This window comes from Callithrix jacchus, chromosome 7 (genome assembly GCF_049354715.1).
Source record: "Callithrix jacchus isolate 240 chromosome 7, calJac240_pri, whole genome shotgun sequence".
In the NCBI taxonomy this organism is placed as follows: domain Eukaryota; kingdom Metazoa; phylum Chordata; class Mammalia; order Primates; family Cebidae; genus Callithrix; species Callithrix jacchus.
In genome coordinates, this window is record NC_133508.1 from 132,394,403 (window position 1) to 132,421,373 (window position 26,971).

General features: G+C 36.6%; 1 protein-coding gene across 19 annotated transcripts in view; it reads left to right on the top strand.

The window, feature by feature from the left end:
* Window positions 1–26,971, top strand: part of ABCD3 (ATP binding cassette subfamily D member 3) — an 89,323-nt gene that overhangs the window by 53,906 nt on the left and 8,446 nt on the right. For all 19 annotated transcript variants that reach the window (XM_078333060.1, XM_009001745.5, XM_078333066.1 and 16 more), the window contains 13 exons: window positions 1,095–1,151; window positions 3,283–3,425; window positions 6,288–6,357; window positions 9,493–9,562; window positions 9,645–9,742; window positions 9,843–9,934; window positions 11,700–11,791; window positions 11,878–11,950; window positions 13,222–13,285; window positions 19,161–19,238; window positions 19,360–19,425; window positions 19,522–19,611; window positions 20,072–20,191. In XM_078333060.1, coding sequence (XP_078189186.1) covers window positions 1,095–1,151; window positions 3,283–3,425; window positions 6,288–6,357; window positions 9,493–9,562; window positions 9,645–9,742; window positions 9,843–9,934; window positions 11,700–11,791; window positions 11,878–11,950; window positions 13,222–13,285; window positions 19,161–19,238; window positions 19,360–19,425; window positions 19,522–19,611; window positions 20,072–20,191 — 1,113 coding nt within the window. The remainder of the gene's footprint in view (window positions 1–1,094; window positions 1,152–3,282; window positions 3,426–6,287; window positions 6,358–9,492; window positions 9,563–9,644; window positions 9,743–9,842; window positions 9,935–11,699; window positions 11,792–11,877; window positions 11,951–13,221; window positions 13,286–19,160; window positions 19,239–19,359; window positions 19,426–19,521; window positions 19,612–20,071; window positions 20,192–26,971) is intronic.

The window sequence follows — 26,971 nt, forward strand, 5'->3', positions numbered from 1 at the left end:
AGTCATTATTTTTGTCAAGTTTTAACAGTTCTTGAATTTTACTAGTGTCTCTAGCTTCTTGATAATTTATAAGGCCATGAAAAAAAAAAAGGAAAAGAAAAGGTAGATAGATGTTGACATAAGCCAGTTAACAAAGCAAGTCATCTATCCTAGTAATAATGTGGATTAGAAAGCGCTGGTTGTTGGCTGGGCACTGGCTCATCCCTGTAATCCCAATACTTTGGGAGGCCAAGGTGGGTAGATCACTTGAGCTCAGGAGTTCAGAACCATCCTGGGCAACATACTGAAACCCCATCTACAAAAAATACAAAAATTAGCCAGGCATGGTAGTGTGTGCCTGTGCTCCCAGCTCCTTTGGAGGCTGCAGTGAGCCAAGATCTTCAGTATGGGTGACAGAGCCAGACCCTATCTCCAAAAAAAAGTGGAGACAGGAGTGGTGGCTGTTGACTTAAAGTGAATGAACACAATTTGGGTTTCTTGAAAAACACTTCAAACTAATGCAACTGAGGGTGTGTAAGTTGAGTTATCTGTGTGTGTGAAGAGCAGTACATTAATATATTATTTTGGTTCTAGAGACTTGAGTTTTATACTACAAAATTAGATTCAAAAGCTTACTTGATTATTTTGCCATAGAAGTGATAACGTAATAGAGTCAAACAATTTTGGAGCAGGAAAAGCCTCTCACTTTGCAGGTGAAGATATGTAGAAATAAGCTGGTAGCAAATTTGGGATTACATCTCAGATTATTTTATTCAGTATCTTTATATTATGTGGACACATTACTGAGTTATTAGTGGTTAATTTTCACAGTAGAGGTATCTTAGTTGATGGAAAGTGATAAATATTTTTCCCACTTGATGGTCAGTAGACATTGTTTAAGCTTTTCCCATTTTAAGTTTCTTGAGAGGAAAACTGTTATCTTTCATGTATTCTTTGATCTACATGCTGTTACACTACATTATACATTGTGGGAACTCTACATGTTGATAATTATATATTAAATGTTTAATAACATTTTGTAGTTAACATGTTGTATTAGCTATCATTCTAGTGCTTTAGTTTTAATTCTATGTATTCTAATGTTTATTTTACAGCCATTTTTAGACATAGTTTTGTATATCTTTAAGTTAACGAGTGCAATTGGAGCTCAGGTGAGTCTACTTTTATTTCACCTTTTAAATTGCTGTAATACAGCAATTTAAAATACATCTTGTGGATAGCTTGATGGCTTGTTGTAAGACTTTTTGTAAATCTCAAAGAATGGATTTTCACATGATTTACCTAACAAAGTCTGATTATAAAATAATAACTTTACTTGAGATTTAAAAAGTACTAATGAGTCCTTTTAATTTTCCTTAAGTTAGGCACTTGGAGAAATGTTGTGACATTAAAAACCAGACAAATGTAATGGTCAGGTGTGGTGGCTCACGCCTGTAATCCCAGCACGTTGGGAGGCTGAGATGAGAGGATCGCTTGAATCTAGGAGTTCGAGACAAGCCTGGACAAAAAGCGAGACCCAATTCTTTAAAATACAATAATAAAACAGAAGTATTCAAACATTGAATATACTTATTGTTTCAAAGTAATGTCTAAAAAGAGATATGGAGACATCCATTTTAATATGAAATTCTAATGTTAAAATAATGATGCATTTAGATTGGGTATAACAGTTCCAAGAATATTTTATAATGTAAATGATTGGCTATCCCATAGCCTTACTACCCAAGTCTCTGATATCTGTGATGGCAAGAGTCACGTTTAAATTTTCTTTGAGTTATCTTGTTGAAATCTAACTTTTGTCATTTAATGTGTAATGTGATTGTTATAAATTTATAACACAACCATATAATAGTATGGTTGTTTTATATGTGTATGTGTACATGTGTATATACGCATTTCATAGTTGGTTAATAAATTATTTCCATACTGACTTTTGTTGCTTTCCAAAACACTAGGAAAGCAGGGTTTTGGATTTGTTTCATTTTGTTTTTCGAATATTTCTGTTTAACTTCCTAATTCTTTGCTATCTTGTGATCCAGGTTTTATCATTCTTTTATTTTGTTTTACTATAAGCAAGTTAATAAGCCAAATCTTTTTTGTCTCCTTGCAGTCATATTTTTATGGTACTTAGTACATTTTTGTAATATTTAAATATGATTCCATGTCTACCTGTTACCTGATTCTGCATTTCTTAAAGGCAGAAACTGTTTTAGTTATCTTTTTGGTTCATCTTTGTACTAGTTGTTGAAATGCGTTGAATTGATCAGATTTAATTTTTTTAAATATTGAAAACATTATATTGCACATATATTGTGCTAGATAGGAGGAATAATAAGATAAGTAAGATGCAGTTCCTGCTCGAGAGGAATTACAATGTGGCAAAACAGGTAGATAGTCAAACAATTATAATATGGAGCACGATAAAGTTCAGTAATAGAAGTTTCAATAAAGTATCTAGGCCCTGGAAGAATTGGAGGTGATATTTGAGCTGCTTTGGAGAGATAAGTAGGTATCCATTAAATACATCAGGCTTGCCAAACATAAGAACAACCTCACTGAATGGCGGGTTCAGGAAACATTTATTTTATTATGACAGAGCATAGGATATATAGGGGAATGAGAAGTGCCTGTGATGAACTTGGAAAGGTACGCTTGAAGCTTTTCTCTTGAGATGGTCAGTGGGTGATGAGGTCACCTACAAAGTTATTAATACACAGTATGGCAGCTGGAAGTAAGATGTGCAAGCCGGGAAAGGCAGATAGAGCTCCTTTGGGTGGAATTGAGCTTGAGGCATTTACACAGTACTAAGGTAAAGATGTGTAGTACTTATCTGGAAGTAATTTCTTGGGTTCATAAGAGTGATAGGACTAGAGCTATACATTTTAGGTGAGGAGAGAACTAAGGATGGAGTTCGAGGGAATATTAACATTAAAAGAGTAGGCAAGAAAAAGAGGTCTGAGAATTATTGTGGAATCTTAAGAGATTATCAAGAAGAGTTTTAACAGAAGAGTGTTAGATATAACATAGAAAAAGTGAGAACTGCAATTAGGAATTATTAGGCGAGCAAAATGTAGGAGAGCTGAGGGATAAGCTACAGTGGTAGGAGGAAAAGCCCCTGAGTGGTAAAAGTGTAGAGGCTACTGTGTACTTTTTCAGAAAAGAAACAAGGGGAAAAAATTACCCAGTAGAGCAATTTCTTTCAGTCACATTGTACATGTTTGTATCCAAGTGAATTTATTATATCCCAGAACTTTGTGTATCTTTTTCTCCCAATAACCATAGGGCCCCGCAAGCATGATGGCCTACTTGGTTGTTTCTGGGCTATTCCTAACTCGACTTAGAAGACCCATTGGTAAGATGACAATAACTGAGCAAAAGTATGAAGGAGAATATAGATATGTTAATTCTCGGCTCATCACAAACAGGTAAGGACAAATGCATTAAAGCTGTGCTAAAAATTCATTTTTATTGATATTGATGTCATTTAAATTGACTCCAAAAAGTCTAGTGACACTGTTACTGTAATAATGTTCATGTTGTATTGAAAATATACATTATGAAAGAAATTAGTTTTGTAAAGTTGTAATCACCAATATTTTGAACTTTTTTATAAATTAACCATGTAGTATTCCTGATTCACCTGTTCATACCTTCTGTTGATGAGTTTTCTGTTAATTTTACTTTAGACATAATCAGGATACAATTCAAATTTCGATTTACAATACCTGTTCTAAGAAAATTTTGTCTCAGTTTTTCCACAAATATTTTTATTTTGACTGTTCATAATACTCAATAATTCACTCTCACTGCATGTGCCTCTACCTATTTTCTAGAGTATTTTAAATGTAAGATAGAATAAGTATGGACTTAGGAGCCAGTCATACTAGCTTCAAAATCTACCTCTTCCACTTACCAATTGCCTGTATTTGATTTTAGCGAATTATTCATAGCTTCACTTCTGTTTATCTTAGGTAGATAATATAGGGTTACAATAAGGATTAATTAATTTGATAATATATATAAAGCTTCCAGCTCAGTTTTTTTTTTTTTTTTGAGAAGGAGTCTCACTCTGTCATCCAGGCAGTGGAGCGATCTCGGCTTACTGCCAACTTCCGCCTCCTGGGTTCAAGTGATTCTCCTGCTTCAGCTTCCTGAGTAGCTGGGATTACAGGTGCACACCACCATGCCCAGCTAATTTTTGTATTTTTAATAGAGACTGGGTTTCACAATGTTGGTCAGGCTGGTCTCAAACTCCTCCTGACCTCGTGATCTGCCTGCCTTAGCCTCCCAAAGTGCTGGAATTACAGGCACAAGCCACCATGCCCGGCCCAGCCCAGTTTTAAGTGCTTAATAAATGTTCTCAAATATTGATCTGTCAACATTAAGTCATTTTGAGGGTTCTAATATGTATTTAATATTCTATTCTATAGGCATTTACAAATGACAGTTCCCTCTTTCTTTATTTCTTTGGGTTCTAAAATAGTACAAGTTTTAAATAGGGTTGGTTTTTTTTTTTTTTTTTTGGCTCTAGGGAGGCAGTGGAATAGAGCTAATTTGCCAAGTAAATGAAAGATGCCTTTTAGTGAAAGAAACAGAAAGCGTGACTCATGGCTTCAGTAATAAGAACACTCACAGCCTCACATGAGAACCCTTAAAAGACAGAGCACTTCCAGGGTTGGCATGATCAGGGCTCTCTGGCTCTCTCGTGTTCTCTTGGCCCTATGCTACTTTATGCTGCACCATTCCACAGGCTAATTCTTCTTGTGACCACAAGATGGCAATAGCAATCACAGATTTCATTAGCTCCTCTCCTCTGCAGAAAGCTCAAGAAACAAAAAGAGGCCATCTCCCCTGGTGTATCTTTACGAGAGCAAAGAAACCTTTCCCAAGAGTCCCACAGCTGACTTTCCCTCATGTCTTCTGGCTGGAATTGCCACTTGACCATGCCTAAAGCAATCACAGCAAAGTGACTGGCTTATACCAGTTGGGACCCTATAAATGTGGTTGAGGCCATTCGCAAAGCATTAGGGTACATGGAAAAGAATAGGTAACTTTAAGAAAGTTGGGATTATTTTAGGAAGAAGGACAATGAAGAGAATAGATGTTGGGTGGGCAGTCATCAATATTCTAGGATGTTTTATACATTCAGATTTTCATTAAGGCTAAAATGACTCAGTTCAGGAGGAGAATCCTCACCTCATCTTTCATAGGCTTAGGTGTACAAAGGAGGTAGAAGTTTTTTAAAAAAGCAATGAGAGGTATAGAATTATAGGATTCTCATACTCTGAGGCTTGGTATCATTTTGTCAAGGAAACCATGAAACACGTGACAAATATGTCATAGCTTATGGAAAGTTAATTTTATTTGAAGAGGCTTAGGTAGGCGGTACTTTGTTTTTATGAAAAGTGCAGGTCCTTTTCAAAATAGAAATAGAAAAAATAAATTGTTAAGAAAAAAAGAGACTTTAAAGAAATATTTCAACCTTGCCTTGTAGACTTCTCTATAAATATTTATTTTTCTCTGCCATTAGTGGTACTTTGCTGGGAAAGCGTACATCATTCTTATGTAATAGAATGACTATAAATGTTAGGGTCAGATTGGAGTTATGATTTCAGCTCCCTGACTTGCAGGCTGTGTGACTTTTTACAAATTAACTACACGGAAGCTTTCTTCATGTATAAAATACCCTTTTTTTTCTGGTCATGACCCCTGTGGTCCTTGTGGACCCATGCACATCTGCTCATGAAAAGTAGAATTGTTCTGAGGATATGATGGGGTTCCAGGGTTTCCTCCTGGGAGCTGGCACTTTGGAGCCGGCAGGACTTAACCTGATTTTCTGTCTTTAAAAGGCTGTAAGTCAAGTTTTCACTATCCATCTTTTCTAGCTGTTGCTTTTTCATCTCCTTCTTGTTTGGGCCTATAGTTTAACTTGGAGTCTGTAAATGTCGGTCCCAGCCCTGCCTTTCTGTGTATCACAGCAACTGCTTTCTCTGTCTAATTTTGAATTTCTGAGAATTAGTGCAGCATATCTTTTCCTGCGAGGATGCCTATGTCGTAGATTATAGTCCCGTGTATGATTCAGTCGGGGTGTATTCTTGTGCTCTGATCAGCTGAGCTAGGAGCAAAATCTCAAGTATAGACTGTGGCTTGAGATATTGTACCAGATAAGCACTTAGTAACAAAATGTTCATTTAAATACAAACATTCAGCCATCATATACTGTATTTCAATTATTTTTCAAGCATAAATAACATTAAAATTAATTGCTAAATTATTTTCTTTAATAGTGAAGAAATTGCCTTTTACAATGGGAATAAAAGAGAAAAGCAGACAATCCACTCAGTCTTCCGAAAACTGGTAAGATAATACACTTGAAGTTCATGTGTTTATGGAAAGGGTTTTGATCTTTGGTTATTGTTTTCTTTTTGTATTTTTGCCTGGGGCCAATACACACACACACACACACACACACACACACCATACATATCTTAAAGATATTTTGAAAAATAGCTGTAAAAGATTTTATACTACATTTCTAATAAAAACATATGAGGTTAAAACCTCCTATCAATATATTTAACTTCCCATTTATAAAATTGCATAGATTTATTAAAATATTAAGTATATTTTTGCAGTGATTGCTTAGGAGCCTTATTTAGTGATAAATTTAGTGATTCCCACAGAAAGAATTTGTTCCTGTAGCATTCATGAACATAGAATAAAGATTATTACATAAAGCAGGAGTCAGCAAACCTTTTCTGTAAAAGGCAAGATAGTTTGTATATATTTTAGGCTTTTCAGATGACATAGTCTCTTGCAACTGTTCAGCTCTGCTACTCAAGAGTACCTATATATAAAATACATAAATGAGTGGGTGTGGCTATGTTGGCTATGGTCTAATAAAACTTTACTTAGAAAAACAAGTAGCAGGCTAGATTTGGACTGTGGCTCAGAGTTGGCTGGCTTTTGGTTTTAAAGAATATAAGCATTGTTTCTTGCCAAAGTTGTACTTCAGTTTTTTATTTAATTGCCGCTTGGAAAATTTGAATTCAAATGCATTTATTCCATTATTTATTCAAAAGACATTGAGTGCCGTCTAGGTGCCTGTGCTCATTCCAGGTGCTAAGGATGTTGGTGTTGGACATGATGGATACAATCTTGCCTTTAAGGAGCGTACATTTTAGTGGAAGTCTGAAGTTTGTGAAATTAAGTGTATATTTTAGATGAGTTGGAGAGGTTAAAGAAATTGTCATTTTAAATTATTTCAGAAATTGGATTTTGCCTCGTCAGTATTTAACATGGCAGAACTTCTAGAGGGCTCACTGGTAGAATGTATTTAAGGTAATTTTTCAGGGCCCTGCAGTTCGCCAGCTTGCTCTTCACGTGGCTTGCTTATTCTCATCTTTTAGATTTTCAGCCCACATGTTAGCACTTTATTGAACCTTTGTCTTTTCTGATCAGCCTATTTGAAATGGCCTTCAACAGTTCCTTCCTGTTTTAATCATCATCTTTCCTTAAAAGTATTTCTGTGTACACACACACACACACACACACACACACAGTGTCAACCCTCTGCATCTGTGGTTTCTGAATCCATGGACCCAACCATGCCCAGATTGAAAATATTCAGAAAAAGAAATTGTGTTTGTACTTATGTACATATTTTTTTCTTATCATTATTCTCTGAACAATACAGCTATTAGAATGACAGCTATTTACATTGTATTAGGTATTATAATTAATTTAGAGATGACTTAAAGTGTATGGGATGAGCCAGGCACCATGGCTTACCCCTGTAATCCCAGTACTTTGAGAAGCTGAGGTGGGCAGATCACTTGAGGTCAGGAGGTCGAGACCAGCCTGGCCAGCATGGCATAACCTTGTCTCTACTAAAAATACAAACATTAGTGGGGTGTGGTGGCGGGCACCTGTAATCCCAGCTACTTGGGAGGCTGAGGCAGGAGAATCACTTGAACCTGGGAGGCGGAAGTTGCAGTGAGCCGAGATGGCAACCACTACACTCCAGCCTGGCGACAGAGTGAGACTTGTCTCAGTCAATCAGTCAATCAATCATATTGGATGTCGTGCTCAGGTATATGCAAATACTATACCATTTTTCATCAAGGACTAAATAAATAAATAAATAAATAAATAAATAACGTATATTGGATGTCGTGCTCAGGTATTTCCAAATACTGTGCCATTTTTCATCAAGGACTTGAGCACCTATGGATTTTGGTATCCAGAGAGGTCCTGGAACCAATCCCCTTTGTATGCCAAAAGATTATTATATTACAGTCTCTAATTATCTTGTTTACTAGTTATCTTCTTTCATTAGAATGTAAACTCCATGAATTCAGGAACCTTCTTTGTTCTATTCATTGTATCGCCAGCTTGAGTATAGTGTCTGATACATGGTAGTCATTGAATAAATGTTCCAGGCATTGTCCAGTTGCAGAAGATACCAAGTTGTTAGCAAGCTGCCCTGTACTCAGGAAGCCACATTTTAGTGGAGAAGACAGAAAATAAATACTCAAACAGCTAGATGTTCTATGTAATTTCAGATAGTAATTAATTCTTTGGCCAAAAATGAAGCAAGATAAAGGGATAGCTATGAAGAGGTCTGTTGCCCTGCTACTTTAGCTGGAATGGACAAGGTCTTTCTTGAGGAGGTGACATTTCGTCAGAAATCCACATGAAAATGAAGGAGTCACAAAATGTAAATATCTTAGAAGAATGTATTCCTGGCAGTGGGAACAGCAAGAGGAAAGCCTTAAGAAGGTGCATGTTTGAGAAACCATTATTTATGGAGTTTGGTGAGAAGAAGCAAAGTAGAAGCCTATAACCTTAAAAATAGAGCCCAGTGCCAGATCATGCAGGACCTTGAATAATCTGGTGGATAGACAGCTTGAGAACGCTACAACTCCAAAATAAAAAACAGTTTGAGACTTGTAGTTTTGAGAGAATGTATACTCATGTTAAAACTAAAACTGAGGTTGTGTGGCACTGATTTACATAAGCACTCAGTTCAGATTGGGTGTAATACAACTCTTAGATAAAGCACAGACCATTTGTCTCCACTCAAAGCAGAGCATTGAGTGCTTGAACCTGGGAGAGCTAGTGTTTCACTCACACTAGTTGATCTCTCTATTCTTTATGCTTTCATTGTTGTTCTCTTTTGGGATATGTATCCAAAAGTATGGTGACTACAATAGCATTCTGCTATTGCATGCAAGAGAAACAGCATTGTTAAAATTGTTTATGTAATTTCCATGCAGTTTGCATAAAAATGGTTCCATGAAGTGTGTGTTTGGCACCCGCTCTATGATGAGCGTTGTGCTCAGTGAAGTGTGATGTACAATATAAACAGAAATCACAGGCACTCAGTAAATATCTGCTGAATAAATGAACTATACAGTTTGTTTTATCCTCATAGTAGATTCATTTTTTTGTACATAGAAAAATATATCTTTTGTTTTTGTTTTCTGCCAGGTGGAGCACCTACATAATTTCATTTTGTTTCGCTTTTCAATGGGCTTCATTGATAGCATTATTGCCAAATGTAAGTATATTTTGAAAGAGATGAGATCTGTGGAAAAGGTGAAATAGTGTCACTGTTTTAAATCTTACCTGTTTGGTTTCAGACCTTGCCACTGTGGTTGGTTACCTAGTTGTCAGTCGCCCTTTCTTGGATTTATCTCATCCTCGACATCTCAAGAGTACACATTCAGAACTTCTAGAGGTAAAGTGATGATAATACAGTGAAAATTTAACAGTAAAAATAAAGCCAAATTTTTAGTCATAGAACTATAAGTAAAAACTATTATTTTTTTCTGTTTAAGGATTACTACCAAAGTGGAAGAATGCTTTTGCGAATGTCTCAAGCTCTGGGTCGAATAGTTTTGGCTGGGCGTGAAATGACTAGATTGGCTGGGTAAGATTAGTAATAATGAGCAGTTGCAGAAAATAATTTTTAAAAATATATTATCCTTAATGATTGTACCCAGTTGAGGTTCAGGGGGAACCATTTCCTACCCCAAGAAGGTGGTTTTGATAAAAAATTAAGGAAGATTTTTCTGATGGTGAACTTTTCTTGTTTCTTGAAGACAACTAGACTGTGCATTACAGTATATTGGAGACTCTCAAGTTGTTTGCCCCATTGACACTGGTATTTGCTAAGTTGGGAAATATTGAATCCTGACAGTCTTTTCTTATTTTATAGAAAACTAAGTTAATGAATAGAATTTTCTCATTTGAATTTTCCTATACTCTATCATACCTTTTTTTTCTTAGAACTTTGATACCAGCAGCCTAACAAAACAGATAAATAGAAATGAAGTTGACTTTAAGGGGAAAAGAAATGAGACATTAACTTGTATCTGTAGGTGTGTTTGTGAATGTAGTCCTATTGTCTAGTAGTAAAATTATCTTTAGATCATAGAATGGAATTAAATATGAAGATTTCAGTATTTCAAGCTCTAATATAAAGGGCATAGTGTGGTATAAAAAAACACCATAAATTTTAGGTCACCTGAAGAAGTTTGATGACTTAATACCTTTCCAAGGCCTGCGATCCATCTTTGTATTTTTCTTTTTCCTCCTTCTTAGCTCCTGTGGCAGTTAAGGTCTTCTTGTCAATATAGAAGTTGTTAACTACTATGAATAGAGTCTCTGTCATGAAAATATTAACATTCTTCCTACTTGTTAACTTATGCCTTTACAGTTCATGGTATATAAGGTGCTTCTCTTCCTTTAGAATGTTTCCCCCCTCTCTCTCTCTCTCTCTCTCTCACACGGGCTCTCTCTCTCTCTCTCTTTCTCTCTCTCTCTCTCTGTGTGTGTGTGTCTCCTTCCCTCCCTCTCCCTGCTCCCTTTCTTTCTCTTTTTTTCCACTTTATTGAGGTATGATTGACATATAAGAAACTGTACGTATTTAATGTATACAATTTGATTAATATGGGGATAAGTTATACACCGGTGAAACCATTAAGACTATAAACATATTAGTCACCTCCCAAAGTTTCTTTTAGGAGGTTTCTGCTTGTTATTCAGAGAAAAATTCTGTTTCTTCTTCAATGCAGAATACTTTCTTTTTGATGATCATGTCATTTTTGTTATCTCCAACCTCTTGTCCTTAGTTTTGACTTTTCTCTATTGCCACAGTGATTTCTATCTAATGATAGGAACTCTTCATCTTTCCCCTCTCAGAGTAAGATAGAGGGAATCTTTCAGATTCTTCCCTGTTTTGAGGGAGGCAGTATGTATTTAGCATACATTTAATAAATGCCTTCTGTGGATAGAAAGACCAACATTATACATGGCTTTATAGGTTACTTCAGCAAGAGCTCAGAGACCATACTTCCTGGGTCTAAGGAATATACTAGTAGCAGTCATTTTGTAGTATCCAAGAGAAACCGCCTAAAAATTCTCTGCAAATAACTGTCTGACTTGCCTATTAATGAAGTTTCTGTTGAGTTGGGTATCCTATGGAAACCTCTTCCTTCGTCCCTATATTCCTCCTCTCCTACTGAAACATAGTAAAACACACATGCCGTCTTTAATACTTTATGTGAAACTTTTTTAGGTTACTTCATTTATACTAAATTACAATTTTAGGAACTTCAGTTAAGTTCATATAAAATAAAAGATGTGACAGTAGTCTGGAGTTTTGATTATGGTTTCCTTTTCTAAAATTTTAGTTTTACTGCTCGGATTACAGAATTAATGCAAGTACTGAAGGATTTAAATCATGGCAAATATGAGCGCACAATGGTCTCACAACAGGAAAAGGGTAAATATGAATGTCACAGTTTAAGGTAACAATTTTAAGTTTTTGCTGACATAATATGATGCTTTAATATTTATTTTCCATTTAAGGTGTTGAAGGAGTACAAGTCATTCCCTTGATACCTGGTGGTGGAGAAATAATTAATGCAGATAACATTATAAAGTACGTACCGAAAAAGGTTCTTTAGCACCATAAATGTTTGTTAAAATTCGTAACAGCCTTTCTCTTTCAGCTTACGATTGCCTAGTATTGAAAATTAGTTCTGCTTTTATTTAAAAAAAAAAGCAGCTTTGAGGTATCATTGATGTAAAAATTGTATATATTAATATTTTAAAGTATACGACTTGATGCTTGAATATCTGTATACATTGTGAAATTAGCTGATCAATTTACCTATCACCTCTATATACTCACCATTTTTGTGTGTGTTTGATGAGAATTTAATTTAGATGTGTCTTAGCAAATTTCGGGTATACAATGCAGTATTTTCTACTATTGTCCCTATGCTGTACAGTGGATCTGTAGAACTTATTCTTCTGGTATCACTGAAATGTGCTGTTTGACCAATATTACCCCATTTCCTCTCTTTCTACCCCCTGGCAATCACCATCCTACTCTCTACTTCTGTGAGTTTGACTATTTGAGATTTCACGTACAAATAAGATTATATAGTGTTTCTCTTTTTATGTCTTGCTTATTTTGCTTAGCATAATGCCCTCCAGCTCCATCTATGTTGTTGAAAACAACATAGATGGGTTTCCATAGGATACCCAACTCAACAGAAACTTCATTAATAGGCAAGTCAGACAGTTACTTGCAGAGATCCAGTTTCCTTCTTTCTTAAAGGTGAAATAATATTCTGTTGTATTTTGTGTGTGAATATATACACACCATACACACTATTCTTTATCCTCTCATTTTTGAAGGACATTTGGGTAGTTTTCATATATTGACTATCGTGAATAATGCTTCATAGAACATGGGAGAAATATTCTCTTTGAGATACTGATTTTATTTCCTTTGGAAATGTACCCAGAAGTGGGATTGCTAGATCATATAGTAGTCCTATTTTTAATTTTTTAGGAACATCCATACTGTTTTTCATAATAGCTATACTATTTATAGTCCCATCAACAATGTCCAAGGTTTCCTTTTTCCACATCCTTGCCAACCCTTACCATTTGTCTCTTTGATAATAGCCCCCCAAAAGGTGAGAGGTGATGTGTCATTGTGGTTTTGATTTGCATTCTCCTGATAATTAGAGGTGTTGAGCACCTTTTCATACACCTGTTTGCCATCTGAATTTCTTCTTTTAAGAAGTATTTAAGCCCTTTACCCATTTTTTAATGGTTATTTGTATTGTTGGTAGTATTGAGTTATATTATTTCCTTATATACTTTAAAGTAATTCTCTTTTTTAAACTTCCCCTTTAGGTTTGATCATGTTCCTTTAGCAACACCAAATGGAGATGTTTTGATCCGAGACCTTAATTTTGAAGTAAGTTTTTAAATGATCATATAAAAGCTTAAATCATCTTTAAAATGTGAACTGAAAAAAGGTTACCTGAATATTTAAATTAGCTTTAAGGGTTGACTTAGTCTCTGAATCAACAGAATTGCTTTAAAAAGTAAGTCTTCGAAACACTAATCTATTTTTCTTAATTGACAGGACTTCAAAATTTCCAATACTACTGCCAAAAAGCTTTTTGCAAATGAAGTTTATGTCAAGAAAGCCATAGAAAATATAGTAAATTGGAGTCTTCAGTGTAAAATGAATATTTAAACACACAAATATAATTTTAGTCTCTTTACATTAAAAAGAAACTTATGGTGTGGTTGGTATTATGACTGTACAGGATGATTTGTACCTATAAAAACAAAATATAGATTGTTTTATTACTGATGAAAACAGTGGAAGAGCAGCACAGCAGCACTTCTGATAGACACTCACCTAAAACAAGTAAAATCCCATGCCAAGTGAATACTGATGCTGATTCAATATACTCTGTTAGTGAAGTGGGTTATGGCAGACCAAATTAAAAAGAAAAGACAAAAGATGAATGTTTTTGTATAATTTGTAAGAATTGCAGATTTAAGGGTTGCTCGTTTCTGTATGTTGTGGCTTTATGAATGGTTCAGATCCAGAAATCTTCATAATTAGTAACATAATTCCTATCACATAGGCTATCTTCCCCATTCTAAACACCATTTCTCTAGAACGACACTTTCCAGTGAACTTTCTGCAATAATGGAAATGCTCTGTATTTTCACGGTCCAGTAAAATAGCCATGTGTAGATATTGAACATTTGAAATGTGACTAGGACAGCTGCAAAACTGAATTTGAAATTTAATTTAGTTAGGATTTAAAATTAAATAGCCGCATGTGAGTAGTGGGTATGGAATTCTAGAGTAGTACAGCTCTAGAATTCCTCTCCACATGCTTATGTGCCTGGCCATCTGCAGTTTGTGTTTTATGTGGGGATTTTTTTCCTACTGCTTTCTTTGAAGAAATATTATCTGATAGTTTATAAAATAAAGAGAATAATTATTAGATTTGTTTTTAAATTGTTAGAGTCTTGAGTTGTTACAGTAAGTCTTAAGTTTTCTGCTCTTAATAATTTCTATTAAGCACATGTCTACTTTCTTCTCAATGAATTATAAAAATGAAAATTGTTAGTTATACATAGTACTTTGAATTTATTCAACAGTGAGTATTCTATCATTATCATATTTATTCCAAAGCTAGGAAATACAAGATGAAGTACAGAAAATGTAACTATAGATGGTAAATATTGACTGGCTCTACATATCACAGAAGTGTTTTCTCACATAGCTCCAGGTACTTCAGTCATTTGAATGTTCCTTTGGCAAAGTAGGTAGCCAGGCTTGTTATCTAGTAGCTCCTTTATTGCCACTGTCCAAGGATAAAAACGGACATGAGACTTCATTAAAGAATGGCTCTTGGCCCTTTCTCCCACTTACCCTCACCCTGCTTTATGCAGAAATAAAATATGTCAACAATATGAGGGCACACATGACTGAAGCACAATGAGAAAAGGGGTTGGGATACAAGGAGAAAGGGGATTGGGAGTAGATGGATCATGATTATGGCCCATAAAAAAATCTTTTGTCATGATGTTAACACACTAAAGCTGTCACTTTCTTTTTAGTTCAAAGACTTTTCTTTTAAAGCCCTTATGTTTGGATTTAATAGACTTCTGTCATTTCTATAATTTTACTTTTATAATCTTAAAAACGTCCTTAATTTTTTTCTCTGTTTTGGGTTTCATTTGGAAAGTCCTGAGTCCCCACTTATGTCCTTACTTGGAGTGTTTTACTTCATAATTGTGTTCCTTGGTGTTTATACTGTGATTATTGTTTTCTCTTTCCCTGGGAACTGTTTCTCTGACTTCTGTCTTTTTGGTTCACTGTTAGGAATTCTCACCTCTTTCTGACTCAAAGTATTCTAAAGTAGACTTGGGTTTCTCACATTCATTCTGTCTTTTTATTGTTTTTCTTAACATAGTCTTTTTATAGTAGACAAGTATTCTTCAGTTCTTTGCAATCTCTAATTATTTTCTACTCATCTAACTTACTTGAAAATAAAGATTTCTTTTCTTGGAAAGAGGCATAATAAAACTGAGACTTGGCCCTTCAAATAAATGTTGACTACTTCATGATTAATTTGCCTTTTGGGTTACATTGTAACCAAATAATAAAAACTTCTTTAGGATATGAGATTTTGTACCATTTTCCACTATAAACTTCTCAGAAAGCCATATTTATCTGTCTAGATATTATTCTGGGAGGTATGCAGACTGGAGAGACCCGAAGAGGTAACAGCTTGCAGGCTACAATGTGAGGATTAAAATAGTACTTTGTCCAAGGTGGGTGGATTGCTTGAGCTCAGGAGTTTGAGACAAGCCTAGTCAACATGCAAATCCCCGTCTCTATGAAAAATACAGAAAAATTATCTGGGTGTGGTGGTGCACACTTCTGGTCCTGGTTACACAGGAGGCTGAGGTGGAAGGATCACTTACACCAGTGAGGCAGAGGTTGCAGTGAGTGAAGACTGTGCTACTACACTCCAGTCTGGGCTACAGAGTGAGACCCTGTCTCCAATATTGTACTTCATAACTTATTAAGACTTTTACCTTTTCAGTAAGGCATACTTACAGTGTTTTAAAAAACTAATCAATCCTCATTAACACCATACTTTTATATAATTTTACTTTATATAAATGTGTAGAATTTTTGATGATTTGTTATGATAAATTTATAGGAAGTAGGATTTATCAAGGAGTATTATTTGGGGAGTATATTTTTATTGGTAAAACTATGGTGGTTGAAAGCATTGGTTGATCCAGTAAAGCATTCTAGGAGCCTCAATAATACAGTGCTGTTAAGAACTTTATTTTCAGTAAATGTTCCTGTTGGCTTTTAGTCTTAATTTAACCCCACAAAAATATGTACTTACAAATTTTTAACATAGAAAAATTATCACTGGCTTATCATGGGTGACATCATAATTGGAAGTTTTGTTCAACACTGCCAAAAGCCATGGGGTAAAGTGAATGCTGAATAGGTTAGACAGGCTTGATTTTGAGAATAAAAGAATAGCTCAGAATTTTAGTAAGTCTGGTTATTATTTATACACATCATTACAAACCTGGTTTTGGGATTTCCTGGTACATTGCAACAATGTGGAAGGGTATTGTTGGAGGCAGGAACGTTGATACCAGTGGAAACAACAAAGAGCAGTTAGGAGCAGAGAATTTATATATGGCCGACATTACTCAAATAAAGCATGGTAGCAGGGAACCATTTAATAACCAACTTCCTGAACTTTAGGACCTTCTAGTGGCATCGCTGTTACAGTAGAGTATGGTTATTTTATATGATAACCTTCCTTTATGAGGAACATTTAGTATATTCAATTTTATATGATAAAGAAATTATGTTATTTAAAAAGAAGTCTATGAAAACGATTCTTTAATTATCAGAAAAAAGTTTATTCGTTTGGGAAAGTCGTTTAGAATAGCTCTTTCTTTAACAATGATGTGTGTTAATTGTGTTACTTTCTTTTTGATCAACTGTGTATTAGGCTGGTTCATTCTTTTTAAGAAATTTTTAAAATGTAAAACATAATTTGCCTTTTCAACCATTTCTAAGTGTGTCATTCAGTGGCATTAAGTAAATTTACAGTGTTATGCAGCCACTACCACTATCCATTTCCAGAACTTTTCTATCATCCCAAATAGAAACTCTGTACTCATTAAACAAACAGTAACTCTCCTTCCTTCCTCTCCACAGCCCCTGGTAACCTCTAATTCTTTCTGTCTCTATGAATTTGACTGCTCTAGGTACCACATATGAGTGAAGTCATACAGTATTTATCCTTTTGTGTCTGGTTTATTTCATTTAGCACAAAGTTTTCAAGGTTCATCTATATTGTAGCATGTGTCAGAGTTTTATTCATTTTAAAGGTTGAATGCCATTTCTCTCTCTGTGTGTGTGTGTGTGTGTGTGTGTGTGTGTGTGTGTGTGTATGCATGCCACATTTTGTTTATCCTTTCATCGTTTTGGATTGCTTCGTTGCTTCCACCTTTTGGCTATTGTGAATAATGCTGATGGCTCTCCATTTTGTCACAGTAAAAGCAAAAGTTCTTTCAATGCCTGTCACTACCCTACTTGATACCTCTCTGATCTTATTACCTACTATTCTTCCTTCCTGTTCATTCTTTTCCAGTAAAATCAGCCTTGTTTCTGTTTTTTGAATAGGACAGCTACATTCCTGCTTCAGTGCTTTTGTACCAGCTTTTTATGGGTAAAGGTGGGGGCTAGAACAATCTTCTTATAGTTAAAATCCTAATTCACTCCTTCTTCTCTAAGTTTTACCCAGTTGTCGTTTTCAATAGTCTACTCTGACCACCTTAAAAATGTAACTTCCCTCACCTACTCTGAAGTTCCTTTTATCTGTTTTTTCCTCTAAAGTGCTTATTTTCTGTTACACTATTTAACTTACTTATATATTATATATATTCTTCATTGTATGTCTCTTGTCACTAGAATGTAAACCAGTAAGGATATAGGGGTTTTTGGTTTCTTGGTTTTTGTCTCTTTTATTCACTAGTGTGGCCTACTTGCCTAGTACAGAGCCTGACAGAGAGCATTCAGTAAATATTCATTGAATTAAATAGGAACAGAAGGTTCACCAGTTTAACAAATTTATCAAAGACAGGTTACCAGCTAGGGTAACTCATATCTCTCTGATATTTTCTTTCCTATCATGTTACATTGGTGTTTAATGTTGTAAGCTAGAATTATAACTAAGATTTTCTGATTCTTTACAGAGTTAATTAGATACTTATAAAATCTTAAGCTTAGAACTTAACCATGCTTTACATTTTCTCATCTATCTTTATATTGTTTCAGAATAATTTAGTGGCACTTGTCAATATTTATAATGCACATATACTTTGACAAAACACTTGTAATTTCTAAGAATTGAATCTATAGAAACAGTGCTTACTGTTGTATAAGGTTACTTGCTGACATGTACACTCACTGCAGTATCATCTAAAGGAGCAAAACAAAATGCCAGCAACCTAAATATTTAACCAAAGGGGAGTGTTTAAATCAGTTATAGTATATCCTTACTATGGAAGATGCTTGAGGCATTAAAGGAAAGGAAAATATACTGACCTGGAAGAATATCTGTGACATATTGTTAAATAATAAAAGCAAGTTGTAGAACAGTACGTTTTCATGTTTTTAAAAGTGACTGTGTATACACATGTATTTATTGTTTTCAAGAATTTCCAATTTTTTAAACTTTAGCTCTTATCTTAAGTTGATGATATCAATCAGTCAATAAATTTATTTAAGTATTTATACATACATGTATATAGATGGGGTCTTCTGTCAGCCTGGGTGACATCATAGCTCACTGCACCCTTGAACTGCTGGATCCTCCCGACTGAACCTCCCAAGTAGCTGGGACTATAGGTGTGCAGCACCTAATTTTTTATTTTTATTTTTTGTAGAGACAAAGGTCTTGCTTTATTTCCCAGAATAGTCAAACTCCTGGCTTCAAGTGATCCTCCTGCCTTAGCCTCCCAAAATGCTGAAATTATAGGTGAGAGACACCACACCCAGCAATAAATTTTTAAGTGAAAAAAAAGTAACGGTAAAAATTGGAAGTAAACAAAGTAAAAGGTCCCTTCATAATATCTCTTCCCTGTTCCACCTAATGCTACATTTACAGAAAAGTAGAAGGCTTATAATTAGCCAAGAGCTGTTAGTATTTGAGTCTAAGGAAATGTTCATTGAGTATATGTTAATTTGACTGATTTTTTTTTTTTTTTTTAAGGTTCGATCTGGGGCTAATGTTCTAATCTGTGGTCCAAATGGCTGTGGAAAGAGTTCACTTTTCCGTGTTCTTGGTGAAGTAAGTCAAGTTGGTTTCAAAATTTTATGGTCTTATTTTGCCATACTATGTACCACTTTGTAAATTTTACAGTTGTTCTTCTCCCTTCTCTCTCTCTCGTTTTTTATTTTTTTTTTAATAGTTATGGCCTCTTTTTGGAGGACGTCTAACTAAACCTGAGAGAGGAAAGTTATTTTATGTTCCTCAGGTAAGACCTAGCTTGAATTATCTTTGATTTAAAGATCTTTTCATTTATTTATTTTTTAAATGTTGCTTCTAATGACTTTTGCTCTACTACTGTCAGAGACCTTACATGACCCTTGGAACACTTCGAGACCAAGTGATATACCCAGATGGACGAGAAGATCAGAAAAGGAAGGGAATATCTGACTTAGTAAGAGAACGTTTATATCCTAGATCCACTGAAAATACTCCATTTCAGATTCTTTAATCAGTTAAGTATTTTAAATGCCAGGTAGTTTATCTTAATCTGTAAAGCCTTCCAAAGCCATCAGTTTTGATTTTCTAAGTTGAGGTAAGATGATAATGTCTTGGCTTAAATATGGAGGGTTTAATCTTTTTTTTACACTATTGTTTGTTTTCTCATTGCCATCATTCTATTATTATGTACAATAGTGTTATTCTCTTTAAGCTACTAGATATATTTTGTCAAGTTTAGTGTAGATAGGAGCTGAAAGGTTCAGGGCTACCTTGGGCCACATTCTTTTTTGAAACGTATCTTTTAAGTGGTACAGACAGTAGAAGTGTAGTGATTCCAGTTTAAAAAACAAAGCAAAATTAAAAATGTTGGTTTACATCAAGTTTGATTTCACCTTGAATCATTTTGCTGAAAGGTACTGAAGGAATACTTAGACAATGTCCAGTTGGGTCACATCCTTGAACGTGAAGGAGGCTGGGACAGTATTCAGGATTGGATGGACGTACTCAGTGGTGGAGAAAAGCAAAGAATGGCAGTGAGTATACTCTGAAGAAATTGCACAAGAATGTAACTGGTTCCATGCCGGGTGCGGTAGCTTACGCCTGTAATCCTAGCACTTTGGGAGGCCGAGGTGGGTGGATCACCTGAGGTCAGGAGTTCAAGACCAGCCTGGTCATCATGGTGAAACCCCATCTTTTAAAAAAAAAAAAAATGTAACTGGTTCCAGCATTTTGATTGATCAAGACACAAAATTTCATCTTATATTTTTTTTTATTCAGCAGTTGTTTCAGTATTGGTTAGTTTAAATGATCATAGTGCTTGAAAATCTTTAACTTGTGTGCAAATTTGGAATTCCGAAAAATTAATAAATATACTGCCAGTACCTATGAAAGGAAAAGCTGCAGATCCAACTATACACCAGTAATACATTTTTCTAAAAGTTCAGAGAAACTGTAGCTTGTTAGTTCTGGGATATAAGGTAATCCTGGCTGGCTTATGAAAGTTCTTCTCGTGTCTCTTCCCTATAGACATCTCTTTTGTCTCACTTAGGCTTTTCTTTCTGAAATAGCTGAAGGTATTAGAAATGATCCATTCAAATTTTATCATTTTATTTTTATTTATTTTATTTTATTTTTGAGATGGAGTCTTGCTCTATTGCCCAGGTTGGAGTGCAGTGGTGTGATCTCGGCTCACTGCAGTCTCCACCTCCTGGGTTCAAGCTATTCTCCTGCCTCAGCCTCCTTAGTAGCTGGGATTACAGGCGTGTGCCACCATGCCTAGCTATTTTTTGTATTTTTAGTAGAGACGGGGTTTCACCATGTTGATCAGGCTGGTCTTGAACTCCTGACTTTGTGATCCATCTGCCTCAGCCTCCCAAAGTGCTGGGATTACAGGCGTGAGTCACTGCACCTAGCCTGTCATTTTATTCTTTATTCTGTTCTTACCCTTTTTCTTCATTATTATATGTATGTTTTTGTTTGAAGATTCAGTGTCTACTACTGAAAGTTACTTCGAATTTTTAAGTTTTCCTAATATAAACAAGCATTTGGAAGAAACTACTTTAATTTTTATGATGACTAAACTGGTTCCAAACCAAAAACATGCACTAAACACTACATATTGAGAATGAGATCAGCCTGGGCAGCATAGCAAGACCCTTTCTCTACAGAAAATTTAAAAATTATCTGGGCGTGATGGCACATGCCTGTAGTCCTAGATACTGGGAGACAGAAAGATTGCTTGAGCCCAGAAGTTTGAGGCTGCAGTGGGCGGTGATCACACACCATGGCATTCCAGGGTAGGTGATGGAGTGAAATCCTAAAAATAAATAAATAAGTAAAAATAAAAAAGAATGGTAGTTGAGTACCTTGTCAAGAGGGGCAACTTCATAAGGAGTCATTTTTTAAACTGTGTATTCCATAGTTTGAATAGATCCAAGCAAGAGATTCTCCTCTCCCCCCTGCAGATTATTAGCCTTACAGAGATTGGAGAAAACTATAGCCAAAGAAAGAAAGCAAAAGAAATGGCTTAGGCCATAATTTCTGACCCATTATCCTCAGGTTATATTCCACCTTTTTGTTACCTCTGAGTCCCTGATTCTGCAGGTTATTTTTTTCCAAAATCATATCCACTCTACATGAAGTTAATATTAACCTAATTGGGTTCTTGCTTGGCTAGTGCTGTAACATGAGATGAATCTAGTGTGAAGAATAAATCATAAATGAGAGAAATATTAGCTATATTCAAAACGGAAATTAGACTGAAGGAGTGAAAATTTGAAATGATTAGGCATTTCTAGAGTGAATTTAGAAGATGACTATAGAAATAACTGCAAATCAAGAACTATAAAAAAACTTTAAATTTCTGTACTATGTCTTCAGAGAAAATGGAAGGATATGGTTCACAAGTGGACATGATAGAAACTCAGAGAATGAATAATGAATGTACTTCAACCAAGGAACTCTGTGTGTGTGGTCTAAAAGTACAGAAGGGATAATTTTTGTTTGAAGATTAGGAATTCAAAGGTGTGCCTAGAGCATTGGGAGGTTATCTTGGAAGAGTAAGTGGGGCTGAGAGGATGACTCTTACAAAAACCAGATGATAGGCTGGGCACTGTGGCTCACGCTTATAATCCCAGCACTCTGGGAGGCTGAGGTGGGTAGATCATCTAAGGTCAGGAGTTCCAGACTAGCCTGGCCAATATGGTAAAACCCCATCTCCACTAAAAATACAAAAATTAGCTGGGCGTGGTGGTGCACACTTGTAATCCCAGCTACTTGGGACGCTGAGGCAGGAGAATCATTTGAACTCGGGAGGCGGAGGTTGCAGTGAGCTGCGATCACAGCACTGTACTCCAGCCTGGGTGACAGAGTGAGACTCTGTCTCAAAAAAAAAAACCAAAAAAACAAAACAAAACAACAGATGATCCAGGCTGGGCTTGGTGGCTCACACCTGTAATCCCAGCACTTTGGGAGGCCAAGGCAGGTGGATCACCTGAGATCAGGAGTTCAAGACCAGCTTGGCCAACATGATGAAACCCTGTCTCTACTAAAAATACAAAAATAATCAGCTGAGTTTGGTAGTATGTGCCTGTAGTCTCAGCTACTCGGGAGACTGAGGCAGAAGAATCGCTTCAACCCGAGAGGCAGAGGTGGCAGTGAGCCAAGATCATGCCACTGCACTTCAGCGTGGGCAATAGAGCAAGACCCTGTCTAAGATGTTAAGCCAACGTCTGGAGAATTAAATGTGATGTGTAAAAGAGAGACTAGTTTTGTTTCAGAGCAGGGAAAGGAGAAGGCTAATGCCACAAATACTAACATTGGTGAAGTTAGGTAAAGATTGGGGTTCATTCTACTGTCCTATCAGTTTTTTGGTAGGAGTGAAAATTACCAAAGTAGAAAGTTGGAGGCGGAAACAGACTTGAAAGGCCTAGCCACTTAAAACAGTGAATCAGCCAGGGTTGCGCCATCTAATGTCCCAAGTTGGGATATCTTGTGTTTCTGACCAAAAGTTATCTTTTTCACTCCATGTTTCTTGCTCTTCCTATTTAGTAATGAGTTTTTTTATTTTGAATTATGAAAAAGTATATGATAGCAAAGTGGAATATTTATTTAAGTATAAATTGAGCCAAACCCCTTTACCAGAGATACCACTGTTATAAAATTTTTAGTGTTTTTTTTTTTTTCAACTATTTGAGGGCACTAATCTGCCAATTTTTAGTGTTTTTAAAATCTACTTTTGTAAATCTTTTTTACCTTAAATTGGCAACTATGCTCCTTTCTCAAATTCCCTGAGATCTCTGGAATCCCTTTTCTTACAATTGATCAGTACTTTTCTGTCTCTGTCTCCTTTCCTGTCCAGTACAGAGTTCATGATCTGGCACACAGGAGATGAGACATAGATATATTTTTCTTTTTCTTTTTTTTTTTTTCCTTTTTTTGAGATGGAGTTTTGCTCTTTTTGCCCAGGCTGGAGTGCAGTGAATGGTGCAATCTCGGCTCACTGCAACCTCCCCCTCCCAAGTTCAAGCGATTCCCCTGCCTCAGCCTCCCGAGTAACTGGGATTACAGGCATTCACCACCATGACCGGTAGTTTGTATTTTTAGTAGATTCGGGGTTTCTCCATGTTGGTCAGGCTGATCTTTGAACTCCTGACCTCAGGTGATCCACCTGCCTCGGCCTCACAAAGTGCTGGGATTACAGACGTGAGCCACCATGCCCAGCCAAGATATATTTTTAAGGAATGAACAGTTTATCCTTTTCCCTTAACTTCCTTTTCCACTTTTTACCTAAATCCCAACCCAGCTGTTTGCCTTGGCACTTCTCTAACTACTCTTCTCAGCACAGCTGAAAAACATCAGAAGGGCTCACAGCATGAGTTAGCAATCATTTTACTTACTTTTATCCTTCTCTCATTTTTCTGACAATCATTTTAAAACTACTGATCTTGGGGTTTCTACCCCATTACTTACTCCACTACACTTGGCAGAATAATTCATCTTCTACTTCTCAAAGAACGATAGGCTATTATTTCAGTTAAATGACAGCTAATTTTTACTGAGTGCTTAGCAGATAGCAGACAGTATGCCGGGCACCTTACACAGTGATCTCATTTCATCCTCATAACAGTCCTGTGAGGTAAGAACTGGGAATGCCCTTCCCCCACCTTTTTTTTTTAGACAGAATCTCATTCTGTCAGCTGTGGCAGACAGAGTGCAGTGGCATGATCACAGCTCACTGTAACCTCTGCCTCCCAAGTTTAAGAGATTCTCCTGCCTCAGCCTCCCAAGTAACTGGGATTACAGGCACCCACCACCACGCCTGGCTAATTTTTGTATTTTCTTTTTCGTAGAGATAGGGTTTTATCATGTTAGCCAGGCTGGTCTTGAGCTCCTGACCTCAAAGTGAGCTGCCTGCCTCGACCTCCCAATGTGCTGAGATTGCAGGCTGAGTCACCATGCCTGGTCGGAATGCCCCATTTTATAGAGCAAATTGAACTTTGGTGCGGTTCAGTAGCTAGCCAAAGAAAGACAGCTAGTAAATGTTAAAACTGGTGGGGGAGGGGCTTTGTCAGGCTTAGGCAAGCAGTATGGGTGCAGTGTGCATATGCTTATTCACTTTACAACAAGCTTGTCCAACCTGCAGCTCACAGACTCATGCAACCCAACACAAATTCATAAACCTTCTTAAAACATAAGATTTTTGTGTGTGTGATGTTTTTTTGAAACTTAGATATCATTAGTGTTAGTGTATTTTGTGTGTAGCCCAAGACAATTCTTTTTCCAGTGTGGCCCAGGGTAACCAAAAGATTGGACACTCCTGCTTTACAGCTTTCTTGTATTGTGGCATTAAGTAGCTGGCAGCTAGTGGGGGAGACAGAGAGCGAGAGAGAGAGGAGATGATAAAAGTCCATGTCATATGATAAGTGTGGTGATGAAGGTATGCAGAGAGTCTTTCGGGAGCAGAGAGGAGAGGCATTGGTGGAATGCCCTCAGATAACCATTCCTTTTAATTAACTGCGCACCACTCTGTCCTGACCTCCCTACTTCACTGTCTGTGGAGGATATGTCATCCTTCTTGAGAAAGGCTAATATCACCATCTGTGTTTATGGACCCTCTGTCCTCTGACTTTGTCACATCCTTTTCCTTCAGTTACATGCCCTCCCCCAGCCCTCACCTACATTTAACCTCTTCTAGTCCTTCTCTGAGGAAAGACATTTTTCATCTAAAAAGCAAACTCTGCCAAAGCTTTGACTCATAGTCAAAGCTTCTCTGTGGTCTGTACCTTTCATTTTCTGCACAGTGGAACTTCTCCTTCCCCTTCCTTACATCATACAAATGGGTAGAAAGCTGTTTTAGTCATTCATTTATTGGATATTTGAGTGCTACCCGTATGTAAGAATCGAGTACATAGTAGGGATTAAATCAGTCTCTGCTTTTCTGATTTTTTTTTTTTGTTGAGACTGTCTCGCTGTGTTACCTATGCTGGAGTGCAGTGGCACAATCTTAGCTCACTGCAACCTCCTCCTCTTGGGTACAAGAGGTTCTCATTCCTTAGCCTCCCAGGTAGCTGGGACTACAGGCATGCACCACAATGGCTGGCTAATTTTTATATATGTAGTAGGTACAAGGTTTCACCATGTTGGCCAGGCCAGTCTCAAACTCCTGGCTTCAAGTGATCGGTCTTCCTCAACCTCCCAAAGTGCTGGGATTATAGGCATGAGCCACTGCACTCCACCCTTTGTGAATCTTATAGCTTAGGCAGGTAGACAACGAATATACAATTCACAATATATGAAGTGCTTCAGAGGTGTTACAGAAAGGACCCACTAGGATTGTGGCTAGGGATGAGGGTAGGTTTGCCTGAGAAGATGACATTATAAGCAGAAATTTGAAAGCTCTAAGGAGCAGAGAAAGGCATTTAAGACCCAAGGAAAGAGTGATATGTGCTAAGCCTGTAAGGCATAAGACATCTTGTTCCTAAGCAGTTGAGAAGAGGCGGTATTGGCTAGAATGTTGAGGTTAGAGTGTGAGTAGAAATAAGATTGTACAGGTCTCATAGACCATAGCAAGGAGTTTGGATTTTATTTTAAGTGAAATGGGAAGTTGTTGAAGTGTTTTAAGCCAAAGAGTGAAGTTCTCTGATTGACGTGTGTGTAAGATACTCTCTGGTTACATGGAGAGTGGACTGGAGAGGAGCAGCAGAGGTGGTAGGAGGTTACTTACAGTCATCCAGACAAGAGATGAGGGTGCTCTGGACTAAGGGCACGTTTCTGGATATGAGGAAAAATGAGTGAACTTGAAACTTCACATTTCTTACTTGAATGAGCCTTTTAGTTCATTCTAAAAATGGCAGTGGGAGAGTGAAAGGGAGGATGAGAGGGGAAGGACCTGACTAGGAAGGACTCCTGGCTTTCTAGCTGGAACAACTGTTTGATAGTCTCATTTGCTGAAATGTTCAAGATTAGGGAAGGGAATGGATTTTAGAGGGAAAATCTAGAAATTACATTTGACTTTTAGACTTTTAAAGTTTGAAAGTCCTGTGAGATACCCAAGTAGAAAGTCAAATAGGAATTTTTATTTTTAATTTTTTATATGTTTAAACTTTTATTTTTTGAGACAGCATCTTACTATTTCAGCCAGGCCAAGTACAGTGGCCTGATCATAGCTCACTAGAGTCTTGACCTGCTGGGCTCAAACCCTCCTGTCTTAGTCTCCTGAGTAGTTGGAACCACAGGTGAACACCGCCATATGCCTGGCTAATTTTTTTTTTTTGAGTAGAGATGAGGTTTCCCTGTGTTGCCTGGGCTGGGTT